The 25,155-nt window shown below is 44.7% G+C and overlaps 1 protein-coding gene and 1 pseudogene across 1 annotated transcript in view; one reads left to right on the forward strand and one right to left on the reverse strand.

The window, feature by feature from the left end:
• LOC147446662 (melanoma-associated antigen G1-like protein) overlaps positions 1-14,734 on the reverse strand; it is a 52,150-nt gene extending 37,416 nt beyond the window's left edge. The window contains exons 1-3 of the mRNA XM_086525853.1: positions 14,476-14,734; positions 14,033-14,279; positions 13,713-13,868 (exon numbers count right to left, since the gene is read on the reverse strand). Of these exons, the coding sequence (XP_086381979.1) occupies positions 13,713-13,868; positions 14,033-14,279; positions 14,476-14,583 (511 nt within the window). The 5' untranslated portion in view covers positions 14,584-14,734. The remainder of the gene's footprint in view (positions 1-13,712; positions 13,869-14,032; positions 14,280-14,475) is intronic.
• On the forward strand, positions 4,005-6,787 carry LOC147446663 (uncharacterized; annotated as a pseudogene).
• Positions 14,735-25,155: the final 10,421 nt, after the last annotated feature.

Genomic DNA, 25,155 nt, shown 5'->3' on the forward strand with positions numbered 1-25,155 from the left:
GTTCATCGCGCCCGCGTTCGAAAGCAAGTCGATTTTCTTCTTGTTTTGCGGCAAGAGCAATGCGCTTACGTTCTTGAGCAAGGCAATTTTCTTCTTGTTTTGCGACAAGTGTGGCGTTTCTTTCATCGCGCTCACGGTCCTTGGCTTCTTGTGCACGGTCCTTTGCTGCTTGTTCTTCTGCTTTGCTTGCGAGTTGTGCCAATGCAACTCGATTCTTGTGGTTCTTGAGTTCTTGGGTTCTTGAGGGTTTCTTTCGCTTGCAAATCGCGTTGGAGAAGGATCTTCTCTTCACCCGAGTTCTACCCTTTTCTGCGGGCACACCCCTTGGCGGCTTGCGCTCACACCAAGGTTCCTTTTTCCCACCTCACGTCGATTGGCCAGCCGCTAAGTGCACGGTCTGCTCTCAATGAGTGAAAAGAGACACAAGGGGAGACTCGACAAGCCCTTCTTTCTTGGGATTCCTGTCACTCTTCAATAAAACACGATTAGGAATCGCAACGCCCAAGTAAACTTGGGTTCGTGCGATCGCAACAAGCAAAAAAATTCTTGTGGTTCTTTCCTTGAGTAATGCAGAACACTTCCAAAGCTCTGATACCAATGTAAGGTGCAACGGAATGAATGTCGTGTTTTCTCAAGATTAGTGATCTTTATTGCTCAAGGTTCCTTTTAGTTCTTAGGGAAAGAGAGAGCTTTCCATCTTATGGAGAGTGCTATGATCACGAACAAAGTGAGTGGATATTGTGCGTGCAAGTGAATGAGACTGAGAGAAGGAGAGAGAAGAGATACGACACCGAGAGGTTGTAAAACCCTCCTTCGAAGGCCCCACTCTCGTCGGCGAGAGTGGTCTACTTTGATTGCACAAAGGCGTACAATGCGAATTCAATGGACTGATGCAATGGGACTATGCCGATGACGACGACGGTGGTGACGACGACGACTCGATGGCTGAAATCTGTAGTCTTCTATCTGCTATTTTTCGAGCCTGTTTCGGTGGCTGAAAATGGGGGAACATCTGCAACCATCTTGGGATGGTTCTGCTACTGTGTCTAAGGCTGAATTCCTGCGTTTTGTCACTGCTGAAACTGCAGGTATCCTAGAGTTAGTGTTGGGGCTGAAAATGCTGGAAAAGTTGAGGTCTAGGCTGGCGTTTTTGCATGCAAAATGCTGACTGAAGGTGTGGCGTTTTAGCAATGAAAACGCTGGGCTGAATGGGCTGTGGGAAGACGCCAGACAATGCAACTTGATGGCGATGTTGAATGCTGTTGGGGAAACGCTAGAGATGGGGTGAGGGTGGCGATGGTACTGCTTGGAAAGCGCTAGGGGATGCTGAGGGGGGGTACTGCTGAGAAGTTGCCTGTTGAGCGGGAAGCTCCTGCTGCCTCTTCTGCCAGTAAGTGCTAACTTGGGTTTGCTTATATATTAACTTAGCAAAATTGCCCTACCTACTTTTGTTGGAAAGTCACTTAAAAATAATAAGTGAAAATACCAATAAATAGGAAAATAGGCTAAATGCATTGGAAAATTCCCCTAACTAATGCTAATGGATTTTGATGGGAATTCCGATGATCATGCTATGTGCAACCGGAAGATATGCATCTATTGCTAAGTGATTGGGCATGCACGGTCCACGAATAGACTCACAAAAGTACCAGATCACTGCTAATCTAAACTTGATTGAACTGACTGAACCCTGCTGTGGTGTAGCTTGTCCACGGACACATAGGGTTGGGATGTGTCACGTGACAAGTGATGACCATTCTGAAGTCGTGGGTTCTTGTGGGTTCTTGTGGTCTTGGGTTCTTAAGTTCACGAGGAACTTGGGTTCTTGGGGATCTTGGGTTCTTGAGGTTCTTGAGGTTTTCTTGAGGTTGCAAATCGCATTTCAGAAGGATCTTCTCTTCACCCGAGTTCTACTCTTTTCCGTGGGCGCACCCCTTGGCGGCCTGCGCTCACACCAAGGTTGCTTTTTCCCACCTCACGTCGATTGGCCGGCCGCTAAGTGCACGGTCCACTCTCAATGAGTGAAAAGAGACACAAGGAGAGGCTGGACAAGCCCTTCTTTCTTAGGATTCCTGTCACTCTTCAAAAAACACAATTAGGAATCGACACGTCCAAGCGAACTTGAGTTCGTGTGATCGCAACAAGCAAAAAAAATTCTTGTGATTCTTGTGGTTCTTTCCTTGAGTGATACAGAACGCTGCCAAAGCTCTGATACCAATGTTAGGTGCAGCGGAATGATTGTATGCGCTTTGCTCAAGATGAGTGCTCCGAACTGTGCTCAAGGGTTCCCTTTAGTTCTTATGGAAGGAGGAGCCTTCCGTTCTTAATGGAAAGTGCTATGATCACAAACAAAGTGAATGCACACTGTGCGTGAAAGTGTATGAGACTGAGAGATAGAGAGAAGAGAGATACGACACCAAAGACGTTGTAAAACCCTCCTCCGAAGGCCCCAATCTCGTCGGCGAGAGAGGTCTACTTATGATTGCACAATCTGGTACAAATGGTATGCATGAGACTGATGCAAGTCTAGGCTATGTTGGCGATGACGACGAGGATGACGAGACCGACCTAAGGGCTGAAATCTGCAATCTTTCTACTGCTGTCCAAAAACGCTATGCTCTGAAATCTGCGACTAGTCCAAAAACGCTGATTTGGGGGCTATTTTCTGTGGGTCTTTGACGCTGAAAATCTGCAGGTTTAGGGCTGAAAACTGAGATTCCTAAATGCTGAAAACTGATGTCTTTACCGGCTGAATCTGCTACCTCTTGTGGGCTGAATCTGCAAGTCTTCTATCGCTGAAAACGCTGCTGAAATTGCAGCCTTCTGATGGTAATGGAAACCTTGCAATGCTTGGGCTGAAATCCAAAAACGCTAGGTGTGATGAGAACCAAAAAACGCTAGCAGGCTGAGGTTGTACTGCAAATCAAAAACGCTAGGCTGATGTTCCTTCCGACGACAATCTGATGCAAAAACGCAAGGGATAGGAATCCGCTGGTTGGAGAAAACGCCAAGGCTTGGGATCTTGCTTGGAGGGAATCCACCAAGGTTCTGCTGAGAAGTTGCCTGTTGAGCAAGGTGCTCCTATTGCCTCTTCTGCCATTGAGTGCTAACTTGGGTTTGCTTATATATTAACTTAGCAAAATTGCCCTACCTACTTTTGTTGGAAAGTCACTTAAAAATAATAAGTGAAAAATGTCAAAAATAGGGAAAATAGGCTAAATGTATTGGAAAATTCCCCTAATTGATTCTAATGGATTCTTATGGGAATACTGATGATCATGCTGTGTGCAACCAAAGGATATGCATCTACACTAAGTGACTGGGCATGCACGGTCTACGAATAGACTCACAAAAAGTGCCATATCACTTCTAATCTAGACTGACTCGACTGATTGAACCCTGATCATGTTGTAGCTTGTCCACAGACACATAGGGTTGGATGTGTCACGTCTCTCTCTCTCTCTCTCTCTCTCTCTCTCTCTCTCTCTCTCTCTCTCTCTCTCTCTCTCTCTCTCTCTGTGCGTTTGGTACGACAAAAGAAGAGGGCATTTCTAGCTCGGCTAGAGCAGTATTTATATCAATTGTTTTGAGCCAGGATTCACGCGAGGCATGGCGACTCTTCCATGAGCACTTCCCCCCACTAGTCTTCACCTCTACTGAGGTATGGAGTCACTATGCATCATCTCTCTACACCGTCTTGAGGCAGCCACCTCTTCCAGATCCGCTAGAGCCATGCCCACACACATGTGCTTTCTTTACCACCGAGATGGTAAAGAAAGCCATTGACAGGATGAAGACTAGGAGAGCATATGATCACGATTGCCTGGTAGCAAAGCATATTTTACATGCCAAAGATTTGCTTGCAGAGCTTCTAGCAGTGATGTTCAACCGTACCCATAGTTTTTTTCGTTCGCGTAAAGAAGGCCTGCCGTACTGCCGTACGGGTGCGGGTACGGATGAAGTACGGAAGAGGATTTCGTACGTGCAGCCAGCGTGGCAAAAAATTTGGGCAAAAAAGTTTCGGCTTCTTATTTTGGCCGCGCGCTCGTATAGTCTGCAGGCGAATGTCTCTGCATAGAATATACAGAGATTGCAGAGACACTCACACTGTCACAGAGCGTGTATGAACTTGTGAGGCTTGGACATCAGCCCGCGGCCCGCCCATTCTCTCGAGTCTCCGCCCTCGGGTCGCACTCTCTCTTGCCTCCAACCTCTCCCCCAACACATAGCGCAGCAGCGAGCTCAGTACTCCAAGTCGCAAGGCTCAAGCTCGTTGCACCATCTTCCAAGTTCCAACTTCCAAGCCGAATTCTTTGCAAGTTTGCAGATGGGCCGAACCAAGCGTCCTGAGTGGCAGTATGTGCAGCAAGTGAAGAGTCTTCCAAAAGGAAAATGGACTTGTAAATGTAATTTTTGTGGGCATTCATGGGACGGTGGTCCTTTGCGTATCCGTGCACATATTTTGGGCATTGCTGGCCATGGTGTGGGAGGCCCATGTGATGAGGCCCCAGCAGATGTTGTAGAGATTGTCACAAGATTGCATGCAGATGCAAGGCTAGAGGGAGAAGACAGAGCTGCTTTTGTAGATGCACTGGTCAATGATTTGGAAGGAGATGCCTCTCAAGCTCAAGGAAGTGCTTCAATGAGTACGCATGCTAAGGGAACAACTAATGTAAGTGGCTCTTCCAAGTCCAATGTGGGGTCCTCAAGCAAAAAGAGGAAGGTTTCTCAAGGGGGTTTGGCGAGTGCATTTGGCTTGCAAACACGAAAGCAAGCAGACCAAGCCTTGCGCAGGTTTTTTTATGCTGAGGATGTTCCTACATGGAAAGTAAGGAGCCCTTACTTTTTGCAAATGGTGAAAGCTATTGGGCAAGCAGGTCCTTCGTATGTTCCCCCCTCTTATCATGCTTTGCGCACCACAGAATTGAATGAGGAGGTTAAATGCGTAAAGACTGAGATCATGGGTGTACGCGAGAAATGGAAAAGATATGGATGCTCTATAGTGTGTGATGGATGGTCTGACACTAGGCGCAGGCCTATCATTAACTTTCTTGCATGCTCTATTCATGGGTCAGTGTTTTTGAAAGCTGTAGACACATCTGGGGAAACAAAGACATCGGAATTTATTTTTAAGCATCTCAAACAGGTTATCAGAGGGATTGGCCCAGCAAATGTTGTGCAGGTATGCATGGACAATGCAACCAATTGTGTTGGTGCTGGGGAGATGATTGAAAGGGAGTGGAAACACATTTTTTTTACCAGATGTGCTTGCCATTGCTTGGACCTTTTGTTTGAGGACATTGGACAGATTGGTTGGGTTGGAAAAGTGCTTGAGGATGCAACAAAGATTGTCACATTTGTGACAAGAAAATCTACTGTGTTGGCATTGTTTCGGCAACTTAGCAAGAAGGACTTGGTCAAGCCGTCAGCCACTCGATTTGCGTACTACTTTATTATGTTGGCCAATCTTATGGATGAGAGATGCATGCAAGGTATGCGCAAGCTTATGATTGATGACAAATTTGTTAAGATGAAGAGATCCAAGACTCAAAAGGCTACTGAGGTCTCGAACATTGTGTTTAATGCATCCTTTTGGCAAGAGGCAAGGCTGATTTTGAAAATGTGTGCTCCGATTTTGAAAATTCTCCGTTTGGCTGATAGGGAAGGAGCCACCATGGGGCTCATGTACGAGCTTACGGATCGCATGGTAGAGCAAATTGAAAACATGCAAGGCATTGATGCTGCAAGGATGAGAGAGATTAGGGATCTATGCATTCAAAGATGGAATATGTTGCACACACCGTTACATGCTGTTGGATACATGTTGCATCCCATATGGCGAGGAAGAGGGCAAGAAAGTGATGGCGAGGTGCATTAAGGATGGATGACATTCTTGGACAGGTACACCAAGGGTGATTTGACCTTGCAAGGCACCCTAATTGATGAGTTTGACATTTATAAAGCTGAAAGCAAGTCATTTGCTCATCCAATTGCAAAAGATGCATTGAGGATGCAAGAGGGAGTGAAATGGTGGGAAACTTTTGGGGCTTGCACACCTGCTTTGCAAGCTCTTGCTTTGAGAGTGCTTTCGCAAGGGACATGTGCCTCTCCATGTGAGAGAAATTGGAGCACCTTCTCTCTCATTCATACCAAGAGAAGAAATAGGTTACTCCCATCTCATACAGATAAGCTTGTGTACATACACACGAACTTGAGGCTCATATCCAAAATCAAAGAGCGCGGCTATGAGAGAATGGAGGTCACATTGGAAATGCTCAATAAGGAAAAAGATGAGGACCGCTTGCTTGCCTTGCAAGAGATTCAGGAGGCCATTGCAGAGAGTACTACAGATGCGATAGAGCCTATTCCCATTGCTGGGACCAGTCATATTGGAGCATCATGCTCAGTTGGTGGTGATGAGGATGAGGATGAGGATGAGGACGAGGACAAGGACGAGGAGGAGGATGATGCTGCTTATGACGATGAGGATGTGAGCTATGGTGAGAGTTAGAGCTCACTGTGACTGGCCGCCTGCTTATGGAGTCTGGACCATGGTTTTTGACATTTACTTATGCAGCATGCCGTTACCCGTATGGTGTTTTGTTCACTGTTGACTCTAGAGTCTACAGTTTAGATTCTAGCCTCTAGTCTCGCCTCCCTACTTATGTTTTGGATTCAGCCTTCAGGAGACTACACTCCTGATTCCTGAATGTTTTTGGCTTGCTTCTATTGTCCTGACTCTTGACTCCTTTCTGTTTGGAGGTTACTTTATCAATCATTACTTAGAGGTCTGAGGCACCATCTTGATTCTCTCCAGTCTCGACTCTCCAGAGTCCTCAGTCCACTTTTAATTTCTTAAGTTTCTATGGTTTTAAGTTTTAACTTTTGTCTGTCTATAAACTTATAAAGTTTTAAACATGGTGGTGCAGTAAGTATTTCTACAATTACTATGTAGCATCCTAAGACTGACGTGTGGAATTTTGGGTGGTCTGATCTGTACCCGTGTGCGTCCGACGTGTGATTGACATATGGAAAAACTATGACCGTACCATATGCGAGGGCCTACCTAATACTTGGAGTTTGTCCACGACTGTACCTATCTTCAAGTCGGAGGACCCTATGGGGCCTGGGAACTACCGCACTATCATGATTGGACACACATTGGCACGGTTGTACGCACACATCCTTGAGCAACAGTTGAGTAGATAGGCAGAAAGAGAGGGTGTACGAGCAATAGGACAGGCCGGTTTCAGGAGAGGTTTCTCTACTCTTATTCATATTCTGACACTCAGAGCCATTATTGAGGAGGGGAGATTACGTGGGAAACTATGTTGTTGCTTTCTGGACTTCCGCAAAGCCTTCGATACAATGCCCAGAATTAGATTGATGCGCAGACTGCTAGAGATGGGTGTTCCAAAAGTGTTGATTTGGGGGATCATGGCTCTATACAAGTAAGTAGTAGGGCATGTACGCACTCCAAAGGGGATTTTTGATTTGGTTCACTCCAATGTTGGGGTGAAACAAGGCTGCCCGCTTTCTCCTACACTATTTGGTATGTATGTGGATGAGCTTGCTGACTACATTGAGAGGAATGGTGATAGAGGAGCACAGTTGTCAGGAACATGGATCCCACTACTGTTATATGCTGATGATATTGTGCTAATTTCCGACTCCGCGGAGGCGACAGCTTCATTTGGATGCTTTGTACACAATTGCCCTCGATAGTGGATTGTCCGTTAACCTCAGGAAAACCAAGGTTATGGTGTTTGACACCACACCACACTGGGTCGGGAGGTCAATACCTACTTTCAACATATGGCCAGGAGACGGACCCCCATCAGCAAAGACCTAGCGTTTTTGCTATAGACAACCCAATGTTTTTGCATGCAATTCAATCCCTGGCATTTTTGCAGTGCAGATCAACCCGACGACAGCAAGAAGACAGATCAGCCCTAGCATTAGCAGATTCCCCAGCAGACAACAGATCAGCCCTAGCGTTAGTAGATTTCCACCGCAAGGACAAAACCAGCCCTAGCGTTTTTGCATCAGCATTACCTCCTAGCGTTTTGCAAATTCATCGCGACAAGATCATCCCTTGCACCAGCGTTTTCAGTTTTCAACAGTCAGATCCCGCAATAGACCCCAAACCTCGCAGATCTCACCTTCCCGCAATAGATCCTCGCCGCACGGTCGGATCCAGCACAGTTTGCAGATTCAGCCCGGAAAACACAGATTTCAGCATCTGCGTTTTCAGCGCATCGTCGTTGCATCGTCACCATCGACATCGTCACCGACATAGAGTCAGAATTCAGCAGATAGAAGATTTGCAAATTGCAGCCCTTAGCATTTTCAGATTTCAGCCCGTCTTGTCGTTGTCGACATCGTCGGCAAGTCCCAAGCATTGTAGAGATTTGTGCAATCGATAGTAGACCGCTCTCGCCATAGAGAGTGGGGCCTTCGGAGGAGGGTTTTGACAACATTCTGGTGTCGTATTCTTGTCTCTCTATCTCTCAGTCTCATGCACCTTCATTCACGGTGTTCATCACTTTGTTTGTGTCCATTGCACTCTCTCATTAAAGGAACGGAAGGCATTTTCAGATTTCAGCCCGCCTCGTCCTCATCATCGTCGACATCGTCGACAAGTCCCAAGCATTGTAGAGATTTGTGCTATCAATAGTAGACCGCTCTCACCATAGAGAGTGGGGCCTTCGGAGGAGGGTTTTGACAACATTCTGGTGTCGTATTCTTGTCTCTCTATCTCTCAATCTCATGCACCTTCATTCACAGTGTTCATCACTTTGTTTGTGTCCATTGCACTTTCTCATTAAAGGAACGGAAGGCTCTCCCTTCTGTAAGTAAAAGGAACCCTTGAGCACAGTTCGGAGCACTCATCTTGAGCAAAGTTCAACATTCACTTCCGCTGCACCTTACAAATGGAGCAGTGGAGAGTGAGGGAGAGGTGAAGTTTCGACTCTATAGCTTGAGCCTTGAGGCTTAAAGCCTTGAGGCCCAAGGGAGAGGGAGAGAGAGGCTAGAGCTTGGCTTGACTCTTGAGGCAACTTCAAGCTTGAGCCTTGAGGGAGTATGAAGAAATGCCTTGAGAATTAGGGCTTATATAGGAGAGGAGAATACCCCATCTCTTCCCTCCCCCAAACTATTCATAAGCGCCCAACAACCCAATTTTTAAAAACTGCAAAACGGCCATATTTTTCAAATTTTCCATTCCGGCCAAGCGTTCCGCCAACGTTCAGCTCGTTCCGACCGACGTTCCACCCACCGTTCCGATTATGCAAAAAATGGGAACGTCGTTCCGCCAACGTTTCCGTTCCAGCCCCCTACCCTGTTTGGGAACGCATTCCGGGAACGAGAGGGCCCCGTTCCGCTCGTTCCCTGTTACTTTGACATTGGCTGCTAGCTCAATTGGCTCATTGGGCTCAAGTATTTTAGAAAATTTGGAAGAGGGCGTATCCTCAGGCAAAGGTTGAATAGAGACTTCAAAACAAGGCATAGACTTGGTAGCTTCCAACCACTCGAACAGGTCTTCTTCTGACCCATCAGGTCTAGTGGGCTGCTCCAATTCAAGGTTGGACTCCATTGACAAGGAACTATCTTGCACTACAAGATCCATGCCTCCTTCAAGGCGAATGGGTTGCATTGGGGAGCCAGGAGTATGTATCCACATTGCGTTTGTTCCCCAATCATACAGAGCTTTAGTGTGTCGTAGCCATGGTCTACCGATGAGCAAGGGAAATCCTTCCTCAACCTAGGGAAGCCGAACCACAACAAAATCCAAGCTAAAGGTGAAGTCTTGTACCTAGAGAGACACCTTGTTCAATATGCCCACTAGGTAGACTGTCCTTTGGTAGGCCAACGTAACCGTGAAGTAAGCAGGTCGAGTAGGTTGTAGACCTAAAGCCAACATAGTGAACTCGAGCATCATGTTGATGTCAGATCCACCATCCACTATCACTCTTGAGAATTGCCGCCCCAAGACGGACACGATGAGACGACGGCTTCTATAATCAGTGAGGGGAGTAGTGGGATGGAATATCATATAGGACTCTGATGGTTGCACTGAGAGATGCCCGCCACAAGGACTTACTCCAAGGTAAAGCGACTAAATAACTGCAAGGGTCACTTCAAAAAGTTGCATCTAACCACAATATGTCATAGAGCAACACTTGTTGAGAGGTGTTCTTCAACATTGTCTCTGCAGTAAGCTTTTCTTTTTCTATCAGTAGTTTCTCTGGTACCTTGATCTGTTGTAGGTCAAAAACTACTTCCAAGAAAGCTTCATCAATATCAGAGAGCAAAGATGGGGATCCTTGCTTGGCACTAGGGGATGGCTTGTCGACAGCTTGAAGCGGGGTATCCACTTGTGGGATAATGTGTGTAGGTGTTGAACTTGCTGGAATGCTAAGACAAAGAGTTTCCCTCTGGGCCCGAGTGAGGACACCCCCTAGCTCCTCTACCAACTGCAACTTGTCTTTAGGGGCAACCACATGGGCCAAAGGTGGTGGCTTAGGGATGGTGCTAACTGCTATCATATTGATTTTGGGAAAGGTAAACTCATTTTGGCTTTTAGTTGAGCTCGAAGATGAGGATGTGTGAAGAAGCTTGGTGACTAGAGACTTTGTTTTGGTCATGAGTTTTGCAAAAGTCTCATTGGGCTGGAGCATCAGATTGGCCAACTCATCTTGAACCTTCTCTTGGAAGTCCCTTGGCTTGAAAGCTTCACAGAACTGTCGTCGTAATGTGACCCAAGTCGTAAAGTGGTTCTCTGCAAACTAATTGTCCCATTTATTTGCTAAGCCATCCAAGGTGGATGGAAACAACACTAGGTAGGCGTCTTCTAGGTTGAGGCCACGAGTCCACAACCCCCCAGAGGGAAACAAATCTCCGAGCATGGTCGTCGGCATCCTAAGTGGAGAGACCTTTGAAAGTCAGAAACTTGATGTTCACCTTAACCAAAACGCTTGTGAGCTCTTCCATGGCTCTCTGCTCTTGAGTCTGCTGCTCAAGAGGTCGTTGTAACACAATGGTTGAGAACTATACTGGGGAAGGTGACCTCGCAGGTGAAGAGTTGGTTGAAGGAATGGAGGGAGCTACGTAGGAGGGTAGGGGTAACGGGGCTGGTGGACTTCTATTTGGCACGAAAGGTTGACGCTTTCTGTGGTAGTACTTTAAAGGGCTCAGTAGTGGGCTTTGTCAATCTTTAGACTGCCTTGTATGTGTCATGCATTAGTAGCAACCCACCCAACAAGCTCTGGGCGGCGAGATCCTCGAGGCTCGAACTTGCCTGATAGTCTAGACCCGCTAGACTAGACCCCACTAGACCCTAAACCACTCTTGTTAAATAGAGGTGAGAGAAACTAGACCAGTTAGACCAAGCTGGACAAGGCGAAGCTAGTCTAGGTCGAAGCTAGTCTAGGGCCAAGCTGGTCTAGACCAAGCTGGTTTACGACGAAGAAGCTGGTGTAGGGCGAAGCTGACCAAGCTGGTGTAGGGCGAAGCTGGTCTAGGGCAAGGCGAAGCTAGTCTAGAGCGAATTTGGACTAGACCAAGACGGACGAGCCGAAGTTGAAGCTGGACCAAACAAGTCGAAACGAGCAGATAAGCCTCGATTTGACTCTCGACAGAGTGAGACTTCAAATGAGGTCCCACCAGGCATGCCAAACATGAGAGCACCTGTAGCGGAGATAAGGTGTGCTCTCTAAATTGGGTGATCCTTAGTGCAATGTGCATGAAATTTCACTCCAACAGGATGAAAACACTGAAGACAATGAATAACATAGCAAGCAAGCACAATGACTCGACAATAGAACATGAACAGCATGGGACTCAACTTACTCAAAGGAACCAATATAGACTCTGGCATGGCAACGCACTCAGCTCCAACACCGAACTCATGGGTACAATGGGGGTATCGAGGCTCAAATGTGCAAAGATAATGCAGACGTGCTATGCCTGAACTCAAGACGCTAGACTCAAGATGCTCGTCCACACAAAGTAAATGATGATCATCATAGTCGCACAACTCGCACAAACCACACATATGTATCTCCCAAAGAACCACCGACGGTTGGCAAATATCCCAATCAAGCTAAGCCTATCTCCTAACTAAGGTGGTGGTGATCTAGCCATAGTGTCCTATGTCAGTGACATTGTAGCCCTGCTGCAGTGTCTATCTCACCCATGGCCTATTCTTTATTACCTTCCTTACACTCGGCCACAAAATGACCTAGTTTTCCACAATGTTAGTCAAGGTGGTGGACTCTTATGTATACCTTGGGATTACTTTCAAAGCCACCACAAGCTAATTCTCTATGGCAAGTGTAGCCAAAGACAGTCACTAGAGGATATGCTATTGCCTGCACTAGCGATGCTAGAGCATCATTGCCACCAAACACGCTTCCAAGATGCCCGCACAAAGGGATGGCTTTTTGACACCCTAGTTACCCCTTCCATGATTTCACATCAACACTTCGAGCACCTAGAAGTACGGCTTCATGGTGAACATAGAGTGAGTGGTCATATATCATTATAATCTCCCACATCATCCACCACAAACCCTCCATCCCACATGACATTATTAGATCGAAGCTGGCCACACCACCCATTCTACTACTATTGCCACGCTCAATAGTATATGGTCCAAGCTTCCACACGGAGCACACCATTTGCAATCAATAGGATATCAATTGGCTCCTTAAGCGGGTATTCAGGGAGCGCAGATATTGTTTCTAGCACCACTAGTCTTGCACATCTACCTAATCACTATGAGACACGGCCCGGTCACCCGCATCGATGATTTATCTTACACTACCCCTACAAACCACCTTGATCTCGGCAATTTTTAGACATACTGCTAGCCTCCTTCAACATCCACATGAGCTCTTTGTACTAACATACAACATTATTGTTGCAAAATATAACAGAAAGTGGGGTTTTCTCGGGATGCTATCTGCAACCTATGGCACTTATCCCCTCCTTGTGAGGTCTGTTGAATGCTCTATCGCAGCCCACACGCAGCCATGGCCCTTGCACCGTAAAGAGACTGTGTGTGCAAGGCCTATATTTGTTCAAATAGTCTTGAACTTTTTGCTTGATATAGGAAACAGTAACCAATAATCCCCATTATCTACTTTTCTGGGGATGAACTACTGAACTAATCATGCAAATAGCATCAAAAATGTTTTTTACATACAAACACAAAAAATGCTCCATGCATGATCATTAATCAAGTCGAGAGAGAGAGAGAGAGATTCTTCATACATCAACAGATGGCATGATTCATAACACCATCCATTGGTAGTATGCATCTTGCTATTAAACTACTAGCACAAACATGACTAGCATGTTCCTTTCGTATGCAATAAGAAAGGTAACTATGCTGATACGAAACACACTTCTGGAAGCCACTCCAAGATTAAAGCAAGCTGTCCTCAAAAACAATAAAGAACGAGTTCAAAAGCTAGTTTACATAAGTATACAGAACCTCTACGTAGACACCACCTCAACGGAACCCATACAACACTCCGTATGGCTTCGGGTGCATTGAGCATACAAACACTCAAACTTGCCCTATAAACATGTTACAGAAGATGCCAATATGTCAAAACGATCTGAGAGCCAGACGAGTCAGTTTATAATATGTTTCGAGCATAACTGTCAAGATTCAAGCACTGAAAATGGATGGAGCTACGACTTACCTTCAGGAACCTTTTCCCCACACAAGCTGATGATAGAGACAACAAGAAGTGTTAAACTGGATGTCACACATATTTCTTGGGTATCAACATGCTTCTTCCGTAATTCTTCGGGTAATGCGCTTTTCAAAACGTAGCATTTAGTATCAGCCGCAGTGCCTGTATTTGAAAATGGAAACTGAACTTCAGGTATGTGGGGTATATTAGAAACAAATAAAAGAAAATCCTTGAAAAGTCTTTCCAACAAGACATTTTTATTGCATCATGCATGTATAAAGAAGACTGTCTGCATCAAGAATAATTTACTAAGCTGTAAAGCATACTTTGAGAGGAATGAGAGTTTTTCACATTCTTTTGCTGTCTGGGCCTCATAAGTTCTCTCATATCAATCCCAAAGATTGTCCTAAACTTGTCACGTGCTTTCTGAATAACATGATTAGCTAAATTGCGAGTCTTGTACGTTTTTGTGATGAGCTGCACGAGCTCCTCTCTCCTTACAGGAACCCCATAATGCTGATGGTTTTTGAATAGCATGTGACGCATGACATCCGCAATCAATCTTTCAACTTCCTGAAAAAAGTAGCTGGTGTAAGGGACCTCAAAGTTGCACAATGCAGGTATTCAGACTCATGACTACAGACATCATTTTGGGATGCAACCTTTTCCTCCTCTGAACAACCGTACTCAACATCAAAAAGGCATGATAGGAAGGAAGGTGCGCCCACAAGATTGTGTGTTGTGTGTGTGTGTGTGTAGGTATGCGTACCTCTGCTGGCAGGTCTACTTGAGAAAGTTCCTCATGAGGCCGGCTAGCAGCTTGAGAGAGACGATGGGGAGGAGGGCGCTGCGAGGATGACTGCGAAAACCTAGACATAGCTTCTCACCTCCCCGGATGAAATCCTAAACTGTATGCACGGCAATTCTAAAAACGCGGGAAAGACGCTTCAAATTTCTCTTCAGTTCGCAGACATGCGGGACAGGCTGCCAATCCAGTGTTGCTCGCCGCTCGGTACGCTACTAAGTGCATCCCGATTCCCATATTCATGGTAAAATTACCGAAATACCCCTCTAATTTGTGGAAATTCCAAAAAAAAAACCCAATATTTTGCCATAAATTCCCAAAATGCCCTTCAAACTTTTCAAAATTCTCAAAATACCCTTGGTTGTGAGATTAAAGTTCTCCAAAGATTAAAAAAATTGTAGCTGTTCATAAGAAGGTTGATTGTCTATCAGTGCAAACGGCTAAAACTAGAATTTGAGTAAGTTATATAGGCTTTAGAGATGAATAACTTCATTATTTTTGACATCTTTTTGAGAGGTAATTTATGAAAGTTTATATGCTAAGCACTCCTCAAAATCTTGAACAATCCGACGAAAATAGATACAAGGGTATTTGGGGGATTTCCACAAACTAGAGGAGTATTTTGGTAATTTTTCCTATAATTATTTGTTTACTCCATAAACACAGCTAGCTGCATTGGAAATGAGATAGTCTGTAGAAGTAGAGATAGAGGGACCGGATGAAAGTGACTACAAGTAAGAATGTAATGGAATTTGCCTATTCAATTTGAGAGTAGCGGAATTTAATGAGAATACTTTCAAGAAATGATTTTGTGAGCATAGCGGGTAGACATAATTGAAGATAGCAACATAATCATAGCAATTAGTTAACTTGGCATAGACAATACTTTTGCAAGAGAGAGAATTTAGAGAACATGACAACAGTTGAGGACCGGATTTATGTGGAGCCGGTCCCCCCTCCAATAGGCATTTGTATTATGATTTCTCCCATAAAGAGAGACTTGTTACAATACATTCTTTGTGTTCCTTGTGACCTAGGTGAAGCAATGAAGATGGAAAGCTTCATGCATCACCATCATAGCATAACCTAAACTTGAAGAAAGCTTTAACTATACCAAGCCTCAGTCCCAAGACCTCAAACACCTTCGAAGGTGGAGAGAGCTAGCAGGGAATGAGGGTAGGGAAGAGGAAGAAGAAACATTTCATACGAGAAAGAGCTAGTTCCTCACTTATCATAACTCTTGTGCTAGCATACATAATAGCATAGTAATGAAGAAGAAATAGATGGCAAGCTCAAGCATTGAAGCATGGCTCTTGGATGGATTTGCACTCCATAGCCAAGAGTGTTGGTGTAGGCTCTCAACCTCTACTTGCTTGGGGAAGGAGAGGGAGCTCTTGCACTTTGCATAGTACACAATGAGAGTGTTTGTGAGTGTGTGTGGGCGAGTATACCCCCTTAGCACCCCCCTAGCTTGCTTGGGTCGATCCCCCCTTGTAGCTCATGCTTGAAGCTCATTGGACCCCTCCAGGCCTAGCCAATCACAAGCAGAAGCCATTACAAGCAATAGGGATAGCCTTGGGACAAGTGTCCCCCTTTCCCCTTTGAGAGAGAGGACCTTGATAAATGCAAAAACAATTAGATAATTCAAGTAATTTATCATTGGACCCCTTTGAAGCCTAGCCAATAGGCTTCAAGCAACACATGAAGGTAACATGGGTAGGGACCTGACATGTGTCCTTGCTGCCTCTTCAAGCTGGGGCTTCCCTTGTGAGTGTGAGTGTGTGTTCTCTCTCTAATCCCTAGGAAAAGGGCTCTCCCCCCCTCTTGTAGGGATGCTTTTGACTTTAGGAGCTCAAGCACCTTAGTCATCAAGCATGACAAAGCACTTGGACTAGGGGGTATTCCCACAAGCATCTCAGGCAAGCATGTCAAGGCACCTCAAGCACCTTAATCAAGCGGCAAGTCAAGCACCTCAAGCATGGAGTAAGTCAAGCACCTCAAGCACCTTAATCAAGCACCTCAAGTAGGACAAACACCTCAAGCACGATAAGCACCTCAAGCAGGTCAAGCACCTCGAGCTTGGGCCAGGTTCCCACCTCAAGCTCAGCCCTAGCTTACCTAAGGTCAAAGGACTTTTACACACATTATTGGAGGTCTTCAATGAAGCTAACCCTAAGGTCTTATGCACCTCAAGTAGGACAAACACCTCAAGCACGATAAGCACCTCAAGCAGGACAAACACCTCAAGTACGATAAGCACCTCAAGCAGGTCAAGCACCTCGAGCTTGGGACAAGCACCTCGAGCCCTAGCTTACCTTAATCAAGCACCTCAAGTAGGACAAACACCTCAAGCACGATAAGCACCTCAAGCAGGTCAAGCACCTCGAGCTTGGGCCGGGTTCCCACCTCAAGCCCTAGCTTACCTAAGGTCAAAGGACTTTTACACACATTATTGGAGGTCTTCAATGAAGCTAACCCTAAGGTCTTATGCTCCATTGGTTAGCCTTGCTCTTGATAGACCATCTCCCATTTGGGCCCCTTTACTATTGGCCCCGTGTTGAGATAGATCTATAAGCACATATCTATATCTTAACACTTGTTCCCATTTATTCTCCCACATTAAGTGATCAATTTAATATGAGAAAATCATTTGGGTTGGTTAGATATTAGATTTTATGACAAAGAACACTTAGGGTCTAGAGGTAAAAAGAGAGAGAGAGAGAGAGAGAGAGAGAGAGAGAGAGAGAGAGAGAGAGAGAGAGAGATAGATAGATAGATAGATTTTATTATCGTCCTCGGAGGTCAAATATGACCTATGGGGCCAAGAAAACATACATTGCCCGGCTCTTGCTAAATGTGGATACAACAAAATTGTGACATATGTCACTTAGGGGGGGAAGGGAAAGTGGGTAAGGGAAATGGCTTGGGGGTTTTCCGGATCCGAAACTCCTCAATGATAGCTTTGTCGCCTCGATACACAGTCCATTTGCCTGTTGCGCGTGCATCTCGTACTTTTTGAAGCTCTGGCTTCTTGATTTTAAGTTGAGTGGGTGTTAAGGCCTCACTGATCCAGATTTCAGTGCCCTTGAGGAGTCGTGCTTGTTGTAGAAGCGCGATGCACGCCTCTTTGTTTTTGAAGACAAGAATGCCTTGGTTGGTGCGATTGTCGTGGTGAACTTTCTCAATTGCTTCGGGGTCGAATCCGATTGGATAAATGGCTTGGTTGAGATTGGCTAGAGTCGAAGTGTAGGTATAGTCCTCCCCCCACCAAGTAGAGGGCAAACCGCCGATGCGAACAGAGAGTGCTAGTCCCTCCCATCGGCGGCGTTCTTGCATGCACTCCTCTACCTTGGAGGGGATGGCGATAGTTGCTTCGTGGACTTGGGTGGCAAGATTGGCCACGCTTATAGCAAAAGTGTGCTCAACTTCTTTTGCCTTGGCGAGGAAGTGGTTATTATCCGCTTGTTTTTGTGCCTCCAAGGAAGAGAGACGTGTCTCCAAGGCGGCAAGACGCGCCTTAATCTCCGCGTTCTCATCTTTGAGATCTCGAATTTCTGCTTGAAGACGGTCCATCGGATCCAACAGTTGAGGTTGCAGTGCGTAGGGGAGAGAGCACAGGACAACGTCGAGGTCGAGGGGTCACAGTGCATATTTTGTCGCAATCGTAGCCTGGGGAGAGAGCACAGGGCGGCACTGGGCTCTACCCCCCCAAGGGCTGCCCCTCGCCCCAAGGGGAGGTCGACGAGAGAAGACTTGCGGCGCCTCTGTTAGGGAGAGAGAGAGAGAGAGAGAGAGAGAGAGAGAGAGAGAGAGAGAGAGAGAGAGGAAGAAACATCATATCACACATCTCGATCCTACAAGTACATTATGAATTTTGTAATGTTAAAATTCTTTTCTATAGTGTTTAATTAGTTTCATTGTATTAAAGAATAAGAGTAACTTTTTGCCTATTTGCAGGTTTTGGTATTTTTATCCTTTTGGTCTCACAACAACATGCATGTCTTTCGGCACTCGCAAGGGTTCTTTTTCAACAAGGTCCACAACCATTGTAGAAAATGATCCAAAATCTCCTAAGTGTGGAGATAGTAACACAACCGCTCAACCAACGACATTGGAAACCATGATCATGGCATACTTGGTATCGTTGCAAGAGACCGTAAACAAATAAGGTAAAGACTTACGGGCACTTACGATAGAGAATAGCACGCTAAGGGTTCTTGTGGTTGAGAGTGAGAATCTTAAGAGGACACTTGAGATGCAACTTGAAGAGGAAGTCAAGGAATGTAAATAGTCTCTTGTGGACTTGAATGCTTTGAAGGAGTGCATGACCACGTATTGAAAGAGGAGAAATTTGACACCATGAGCCGGGATGTATGCGACATGAAAAATGTATGCACAAACAAGTCTTGGGCTGATGTATGTGGTACCAATGCGGTTTCTAATTCCTCCCTCATGCAAGATATGGCTCAAATAAAGAAAGTTGAGAATGTGGATGTAAAAGAGTTGAAGGAACGGGAGCGACAGTCCAAGGGCGGATATTTTATAGCGAACGCTTTTTTGGAATCCGAAAAACAGATTCTAAAAGATTCTTTCCTCTCTTCTCAACTTTATTCTCTCTCTCTCTCTCTCTCTCTCTCTCTCTCTCTCTCTCTCTCATTTTTTTCCTTGGTAAACACACCTCGATCCCACATTGTAGTCACCATCGCTTTTGCTCCTTTTTTCTCTCCCTTGACCCTCTCTCTCTCTCTCTCTCTCTCTCTCTCTCTCTCTCTCTCTCTCTCTCTCTCTCTCTCTCTCTCTCTCTCTCTTTTTTTTCCTTGGTAAACACACCTCGATCCCACATTGTAGTCACCATCGCTTTTGCTCCTTTTTTCTCTCCCTTGACCCTCTCTCTCTCTCTCTCTCTCTCTCTCATTTTTCTCCTTGGTAAACACACCTCGATCCCACATTGTAGTCACCATCGCTTTTGCTCCTTTTTTCTCTCCCTTGACCCTCTCTCTCTCTCTCTCTCTCTCTCTCTCTCTCTCTCTCTCTCTCTCTCTCTCTCTCTCTCTCTCATTTTTTCCTTGGTAAACACAGCTCGATCCCACATCGTCGTCACCGTCGCTTTTGCTCCTTTTTTCTCTCCCTTGACCCTCTCTCAGCCTCGGCTCTCTCTCTCTCTCTCTCTCTCTCATACACCCCCACATGTCCATCTACTACTGCATGATGCTCAACCATGAAGACTTCCTGTGCTTTTTCTACCATGCATTTCTCTTCAATCACCTTAGCCTTTAAACAAACGGCGAGACCGAGTAGCGCATTTGGATGTTTTCTATACGCGCTCAAAGGATGGTGCATGAGTCCCTTTACTACATGCCACAATATTTTGTCCACATATTTTTACACCGCTGGGGATGCCACTACATGTCATACGACTACCGAAAGGGATTTTTTTAACTGCCCATATAGCTTCATTGACCTTTCGTTCCAAAACACAAAACTTATGTCTTCTCTTTGGAATTCTCACTCCCATCTACTACCCGTGAATCTTTTGTGAAAATGATCTTCCTTGGCCTTCCGTGTATTGTGCGGTCTCGTGCTTTTGCATTGTACTCTGGTCTATGTTTCGATTCATCCTCAACATCAATCACAATCAATGGCCCTCGCTTTTGCCGAACGGTTTCTTTGTCTCCTTCAAGTGGGGTACGAGATTTATACATGGGTGTTCCATATGTAGCTTCATTTACTACTCTTATCCCTCGTGTTGGACTAGAGGAAACTCTTTCCTTGAGCCTCTGTAGTGAAGGACCCTTTCCAATACGTTTACCTTGAGAGTAAGAAGCTGCCTTTGTGCTTTGTAGTATTGCATTTTCCATATCTGAAGTACACGCATCATACAATGAGATTTTTCTTTTACACCCTTTGCCTGCAAGCCAACTACCATGCTTGCTCTCCGCCAAGTTGGTTTTTGGAGTGTTTGCCTCGTCAGCACTTCTCTCTATATGCTAACATGATGCTCCCCCAACATGCAATATGCACCTCCCACCAACTCAACCAAGAGTCCATTGCAGGGATGTTTTTATCCATGCGATTTCCATTTCGCCACCATTGTCGAAGTAGAGAGACTTCTTCAATTGCCTCTTTAGAGGGGGCTAGACGCCACTTTTCACACATGTCTTTGTCAGTTTGTTGGGATTAAGAGACAATGTACTTTGTGGTATGTGCCACCGTGCTTTGTTTCCAATGAAAAAGGCAAGATCCCTCTCAATGTTGTAGAACATTGTCTTTGCCACTACTGAACACTGTGCGAACTGCATTCCAGTTGGCTTGAGCTTCGTTCGCCATGAATCCATGGAAATCTGCTCTCTCACATCCATGACCCTCTGATGGCCGGTTTTCGAAACCGCGACCACGAGAACCATACCCCAAGAAGGGGAGAGCATATTACCAAAAGAAAAAAAAAGAAGGAAAGTTCTTTAACATTCACCACCCCTCTAGGCTTAATCACTAGTGGGGCTCCACCTATTTGGCCACACCTCTCCATTATCGTTAGAAGACGGAGCTCCACTAGAATTCGTCCACAACATAAAACTCCTCTCCCAAGTGATTGCTTTTTCTCTCCATTGGCACTGTCAACTCTTCACTCCCAACCATGACAATTGCATGCAAAGCATAAAAAGTTTGTGGTGAAACATGCTCATGTAGATATTCAACCCCATAGATAATCTTCCCATTGGTAAAGGAAAAAGCCCTTTTGAAAGAAGGGAAGACTAACATGATAGTCGAGTAAAAAAGATAAGCAGGGGATTGAAAAGATGAGCGTGAAAGTGTTTAGTTGTGTTTAGAGGATTTAAGAGCATTTTATATTGATCTTAGTAGTTATTAGTAATGTTTAATAAATTATAAAATCCATATTAAATTTATTAATGTTTAAATTTCATTGCCCTCTCCAGTTCTCTCTCTCTCTCTCTCTCTCTCTCTCTCTCTCTCTCTCTCTCTCTCTCTCTCTCTCTCTCTATCTATCTATCTATTTCTGTTTCTGTTCATTAGCAAAAAATTACGCCAATCCTCCTTATTTTGGATAACCTTCACCTTTAAACACCACTTTGTAAAAACAACTAACACCTGTTGAGGTGACCCCACCATTATGCTTCATCGGACTTGGGGCTCTTAATGGACCTATTTGGTTGTTATCTAACCGGCTGGGTTTATACGGATGCATTTATACCTATTATAAAACACATTTCAGGCAGATGTGGCCATATTTGGCCCATATGCTAGTTGGGCCATAGCATGTCTTGGCTTTTTCTCTGCGTTAGACGATGCTTCCTCTGAAGTCACTGCTGCGGTAGAGGTCTCATCCCCCACTCTCTCTGGCTATGGGTCCATAGCTCTTTACTTTGTAAACTGACCTTGCAGATCTGATCCATATCCAACTGCAGATGCAAGTGGCGATTCTCCATCTCTGCTCCGCCCTCTCCAACATGGGCTCCGTGGTCGGTTGAGTGTGGCTTCGGTAATTAGAAGATAGCTTGCCTCTCTGTATAAGGTGAGCCACATGCTCACTTAGTTTCCATTCAGTATTTGCACTTTCTATTTCTAGTTGCCTTGAATCGATTTTGTGCTACATTCAAATCTGTTGCTTGCAAACCTGATGGCCCCCAACAAGAAGGTGGCTGCTGAATCCTCTGAGGTATGAAGCATATCATGGCAACATGGTTTACTATTGTGAAAATATATGATACTTGCTCTGCTAGGGTAGCATCACAGGGCTTTTGTTTCCTAAAGGGCAGATGGCCACATTGCTACTAATCTCTTGCTACCATTTACTTGTCTTACAAGGTTTACTAGCCTAACATCTGCTAACCAATCAAAAACTTGTTTTCTGAGAATCGGTATGTTTGGTCTCTACATGAACTTTTTCTGAGAGGGTATGTATGACTGATCCTGCTTGTTTCATGGACGGTAAGGACTTTGTGCAACAATTCTTTTGGCCCATCCATCACCCATAAAAAGGGTATAGCTATTCCTTGACCTTATCTTTTGATAATGGTCTTCCAAAAACACTAACCCTAACTTTTGCCTGGTAGTGCTTTGTGATGGGGTTTATATTGCTCTTTTGGCTTTGATTGTGGCCTATGGCTGAGATGCATGCTACGAAAGAATAACATGGGGTAGCTTGGTATTACTCTGGTTTGTATGAGGGGCCTTTCGGTGCTACGTAGATAGTCCAACTGTTTTGTCCAACATATATAGGAAGCCTTGCTTTGGATTTCAACTTTAATTCACACATCTAGGCTAGCTCTGTATTGGACAAGCCTCTAAATCAAAAGTCTTTTTGATTGTTAGTATCAACTAATCCACTACCTGTTTGTTGATCATAGGTAACTGATGGTCTAGAACATTGGGTTTTTAGAAAAAAAAATCTCTAAGTGATGATTGCCGGATGCTTTTTGATGTACTATTGTATAGCCTCATATTACTATCTCCTTCACTACAGCTGGTTCAAAGATGAAAAGTTACAAGTAACTTTTCTACATACTAACATTTTTGGACTGATGCTCAGCACATTAGGTGCTTGGACATGCTAACATGTGCTGTTTGGTTGAGTCGTTGGAGATATCAATTTACAGGTTTTTTGGTATGCCTTTACTGGCCCGAACACTATGCTATGATATTGCGTCCTCCTATTGCCTCTTTCACTGTAGCTAATTCTATATTCTGTTGTAGTATAAAATCTATGTAACCTTGGTACATACTATTATCTTTACGAGCCTAATGGTTGCTTAGGCTGGCTAACTTGTATAAGAAGGTTTACTGTTGTACTAGGCTAATGCTTAGCAGAACAATTGCTTGGACATGATAATTTATTTGATATCGTTGGGCTACTGGTTTCTTTTCAAGAGATATGTATATCTGGTATGCCTGTACACATACTAGCCCAAACAGTACACAGGCTTTCTGCTGAACAGGGGTTCAATATGGTCAGTATAGTTAGATACTAATATGTTATAATGGGAATAATTTTAAAGAAAAGTTTTCACTTATCACTTTACTTTTTTAACATCATATTTTTCTTTTTTGTATGTTACCTTGGTGACATGGATGACAACTAGGTCACCTCAGTTACTTGCAATGCCATTTGAAAATTAACCTCTAGGTTGCTTTCTTACTGTGGATGTAAGTATGGGTGCTCTCTCCTTGGCTGCTAACCGAAAAGAAGGCATGCTATCCTTTCTCTTGTTGCATTATACAGGACCATTCTACTACCTTCGGCCTGTAACTGTGATGTATTTTTTGGATAAACTGTCCAAGGAATACATGATTGTTTACTGAAACTGTAGTCTAAGGTCTTTGATTGTTTTCTCACGTGCTATGTATAATGTTAATAATTTGAACTCTCTCTCCATAAGCACATGGGTACTCTTGGGCCTGTTCAGACCTGGGACACCAAGACCTAGTCTACAATATTTTTGTCCACAAATGGTATGGCTTGTAAGTATATCTTCTGGGATAGGGGGTATCCCACACAACCTCTATGACCTTTGTCTTGGTTGTCTTTAAGATGGATTACCTACCTACCTCTCATTTTGATTTCACTTATACTTTTTTTATGCTACTTCAGATGGTCCCTATCTCTGTTGCTCTTGAACCTTCTACCGTACCCTTCTCTCCGGCTTCCCTTCTCGTGATTAAACTAATCCGAGATCCCTTGGCCATTTCCCTCCTAAACCGATACTCAAATGTTACAGAAACCCATGACTCCATCATGAATCTGTTAACCTTTAATGACTGGGTACTTATCCTTGCAAATCTAGTTGAAAAATGAAGGGCTGCTCCACCTGCAGAAGCTGGCTTCCAACCTTTCTGCCATTGAATTAAGTCATAAATTGGATTTGTTGCAATTCTCGGCTAAGGGAGCTGACCTATCCAACTTTATCAGGAAACTTTGTGGCCTGACCTCTTGCTTTGCCATCACTAAATCGTTTGATCCTGCTAAGGCTCCAAAAGGCCTCTTTTATGGGGATGACGCGGCTCTGGAAGTAGTTAAAAGTTTTCAACAAGGACTTAGCTCATCAAGTGAAACCTCCCTACTCGAGTTGGTTCCGAAAGTCTCTAAACGTTTTGCCTTCCTCCCTCCAAGGCACACTGCCATTGAGGGAATCGAGCTTGACCAAAAGCTTTGAACGCTTCAGAACAAAGCCTTTGTTGCACCCATCTCTATTGAGACTTTGGTTTTTCTCGCAGCCTTACCAGCCTCCACAAGTGAAGATTGTCGCCTAGAAACCCTCAAGGGGGTTCATTTCTTGGATAAAGGTGATGTCATAAAAGCCCCTTTTAGTATGCACTTCTTGGATTCTAGGAAATGCCCAGTTATGTCTGGCATTTATGTCAGAACCAAGGGGACAATGAACTTTTCTAAACAAAGCAGTGAGCTCTACTCGGAGTCAATTTGGAACATCTATCGTCTTTACATCAAGTGTGCATGCAAAGCTTTGGATGCAAAAACTGATTGTGAACGCAACATCCTCTAGTTTGATCATGCAATCTGGTTCTTGCTCTATCATCTGAAGGACCTATTTCCTTCACATACTGAGGAGCATTTTCTCCCTATGATTTGTTCTTGGCTTGGTGATCAAGCTAAAGAAGCTGTCTGAGCCC

The sequence above is a fragment of the Adiantum capillus-veneris genome, chromosome 12 (assembly GCF_014529385.1).
Source record: "Adiantum capillus-veneris isolate H3 chromosome 12, ASM1452938v2, whole genome shotgun sequence".
Taxonomy (NCBI): domain Eukaryota; kingdom Viridiplantae; phylum Streptophyta; class Polypodiopsida; order Polypodiales; family Pteridaceae; genus Adiantum; species Adiantum capillus-veneris.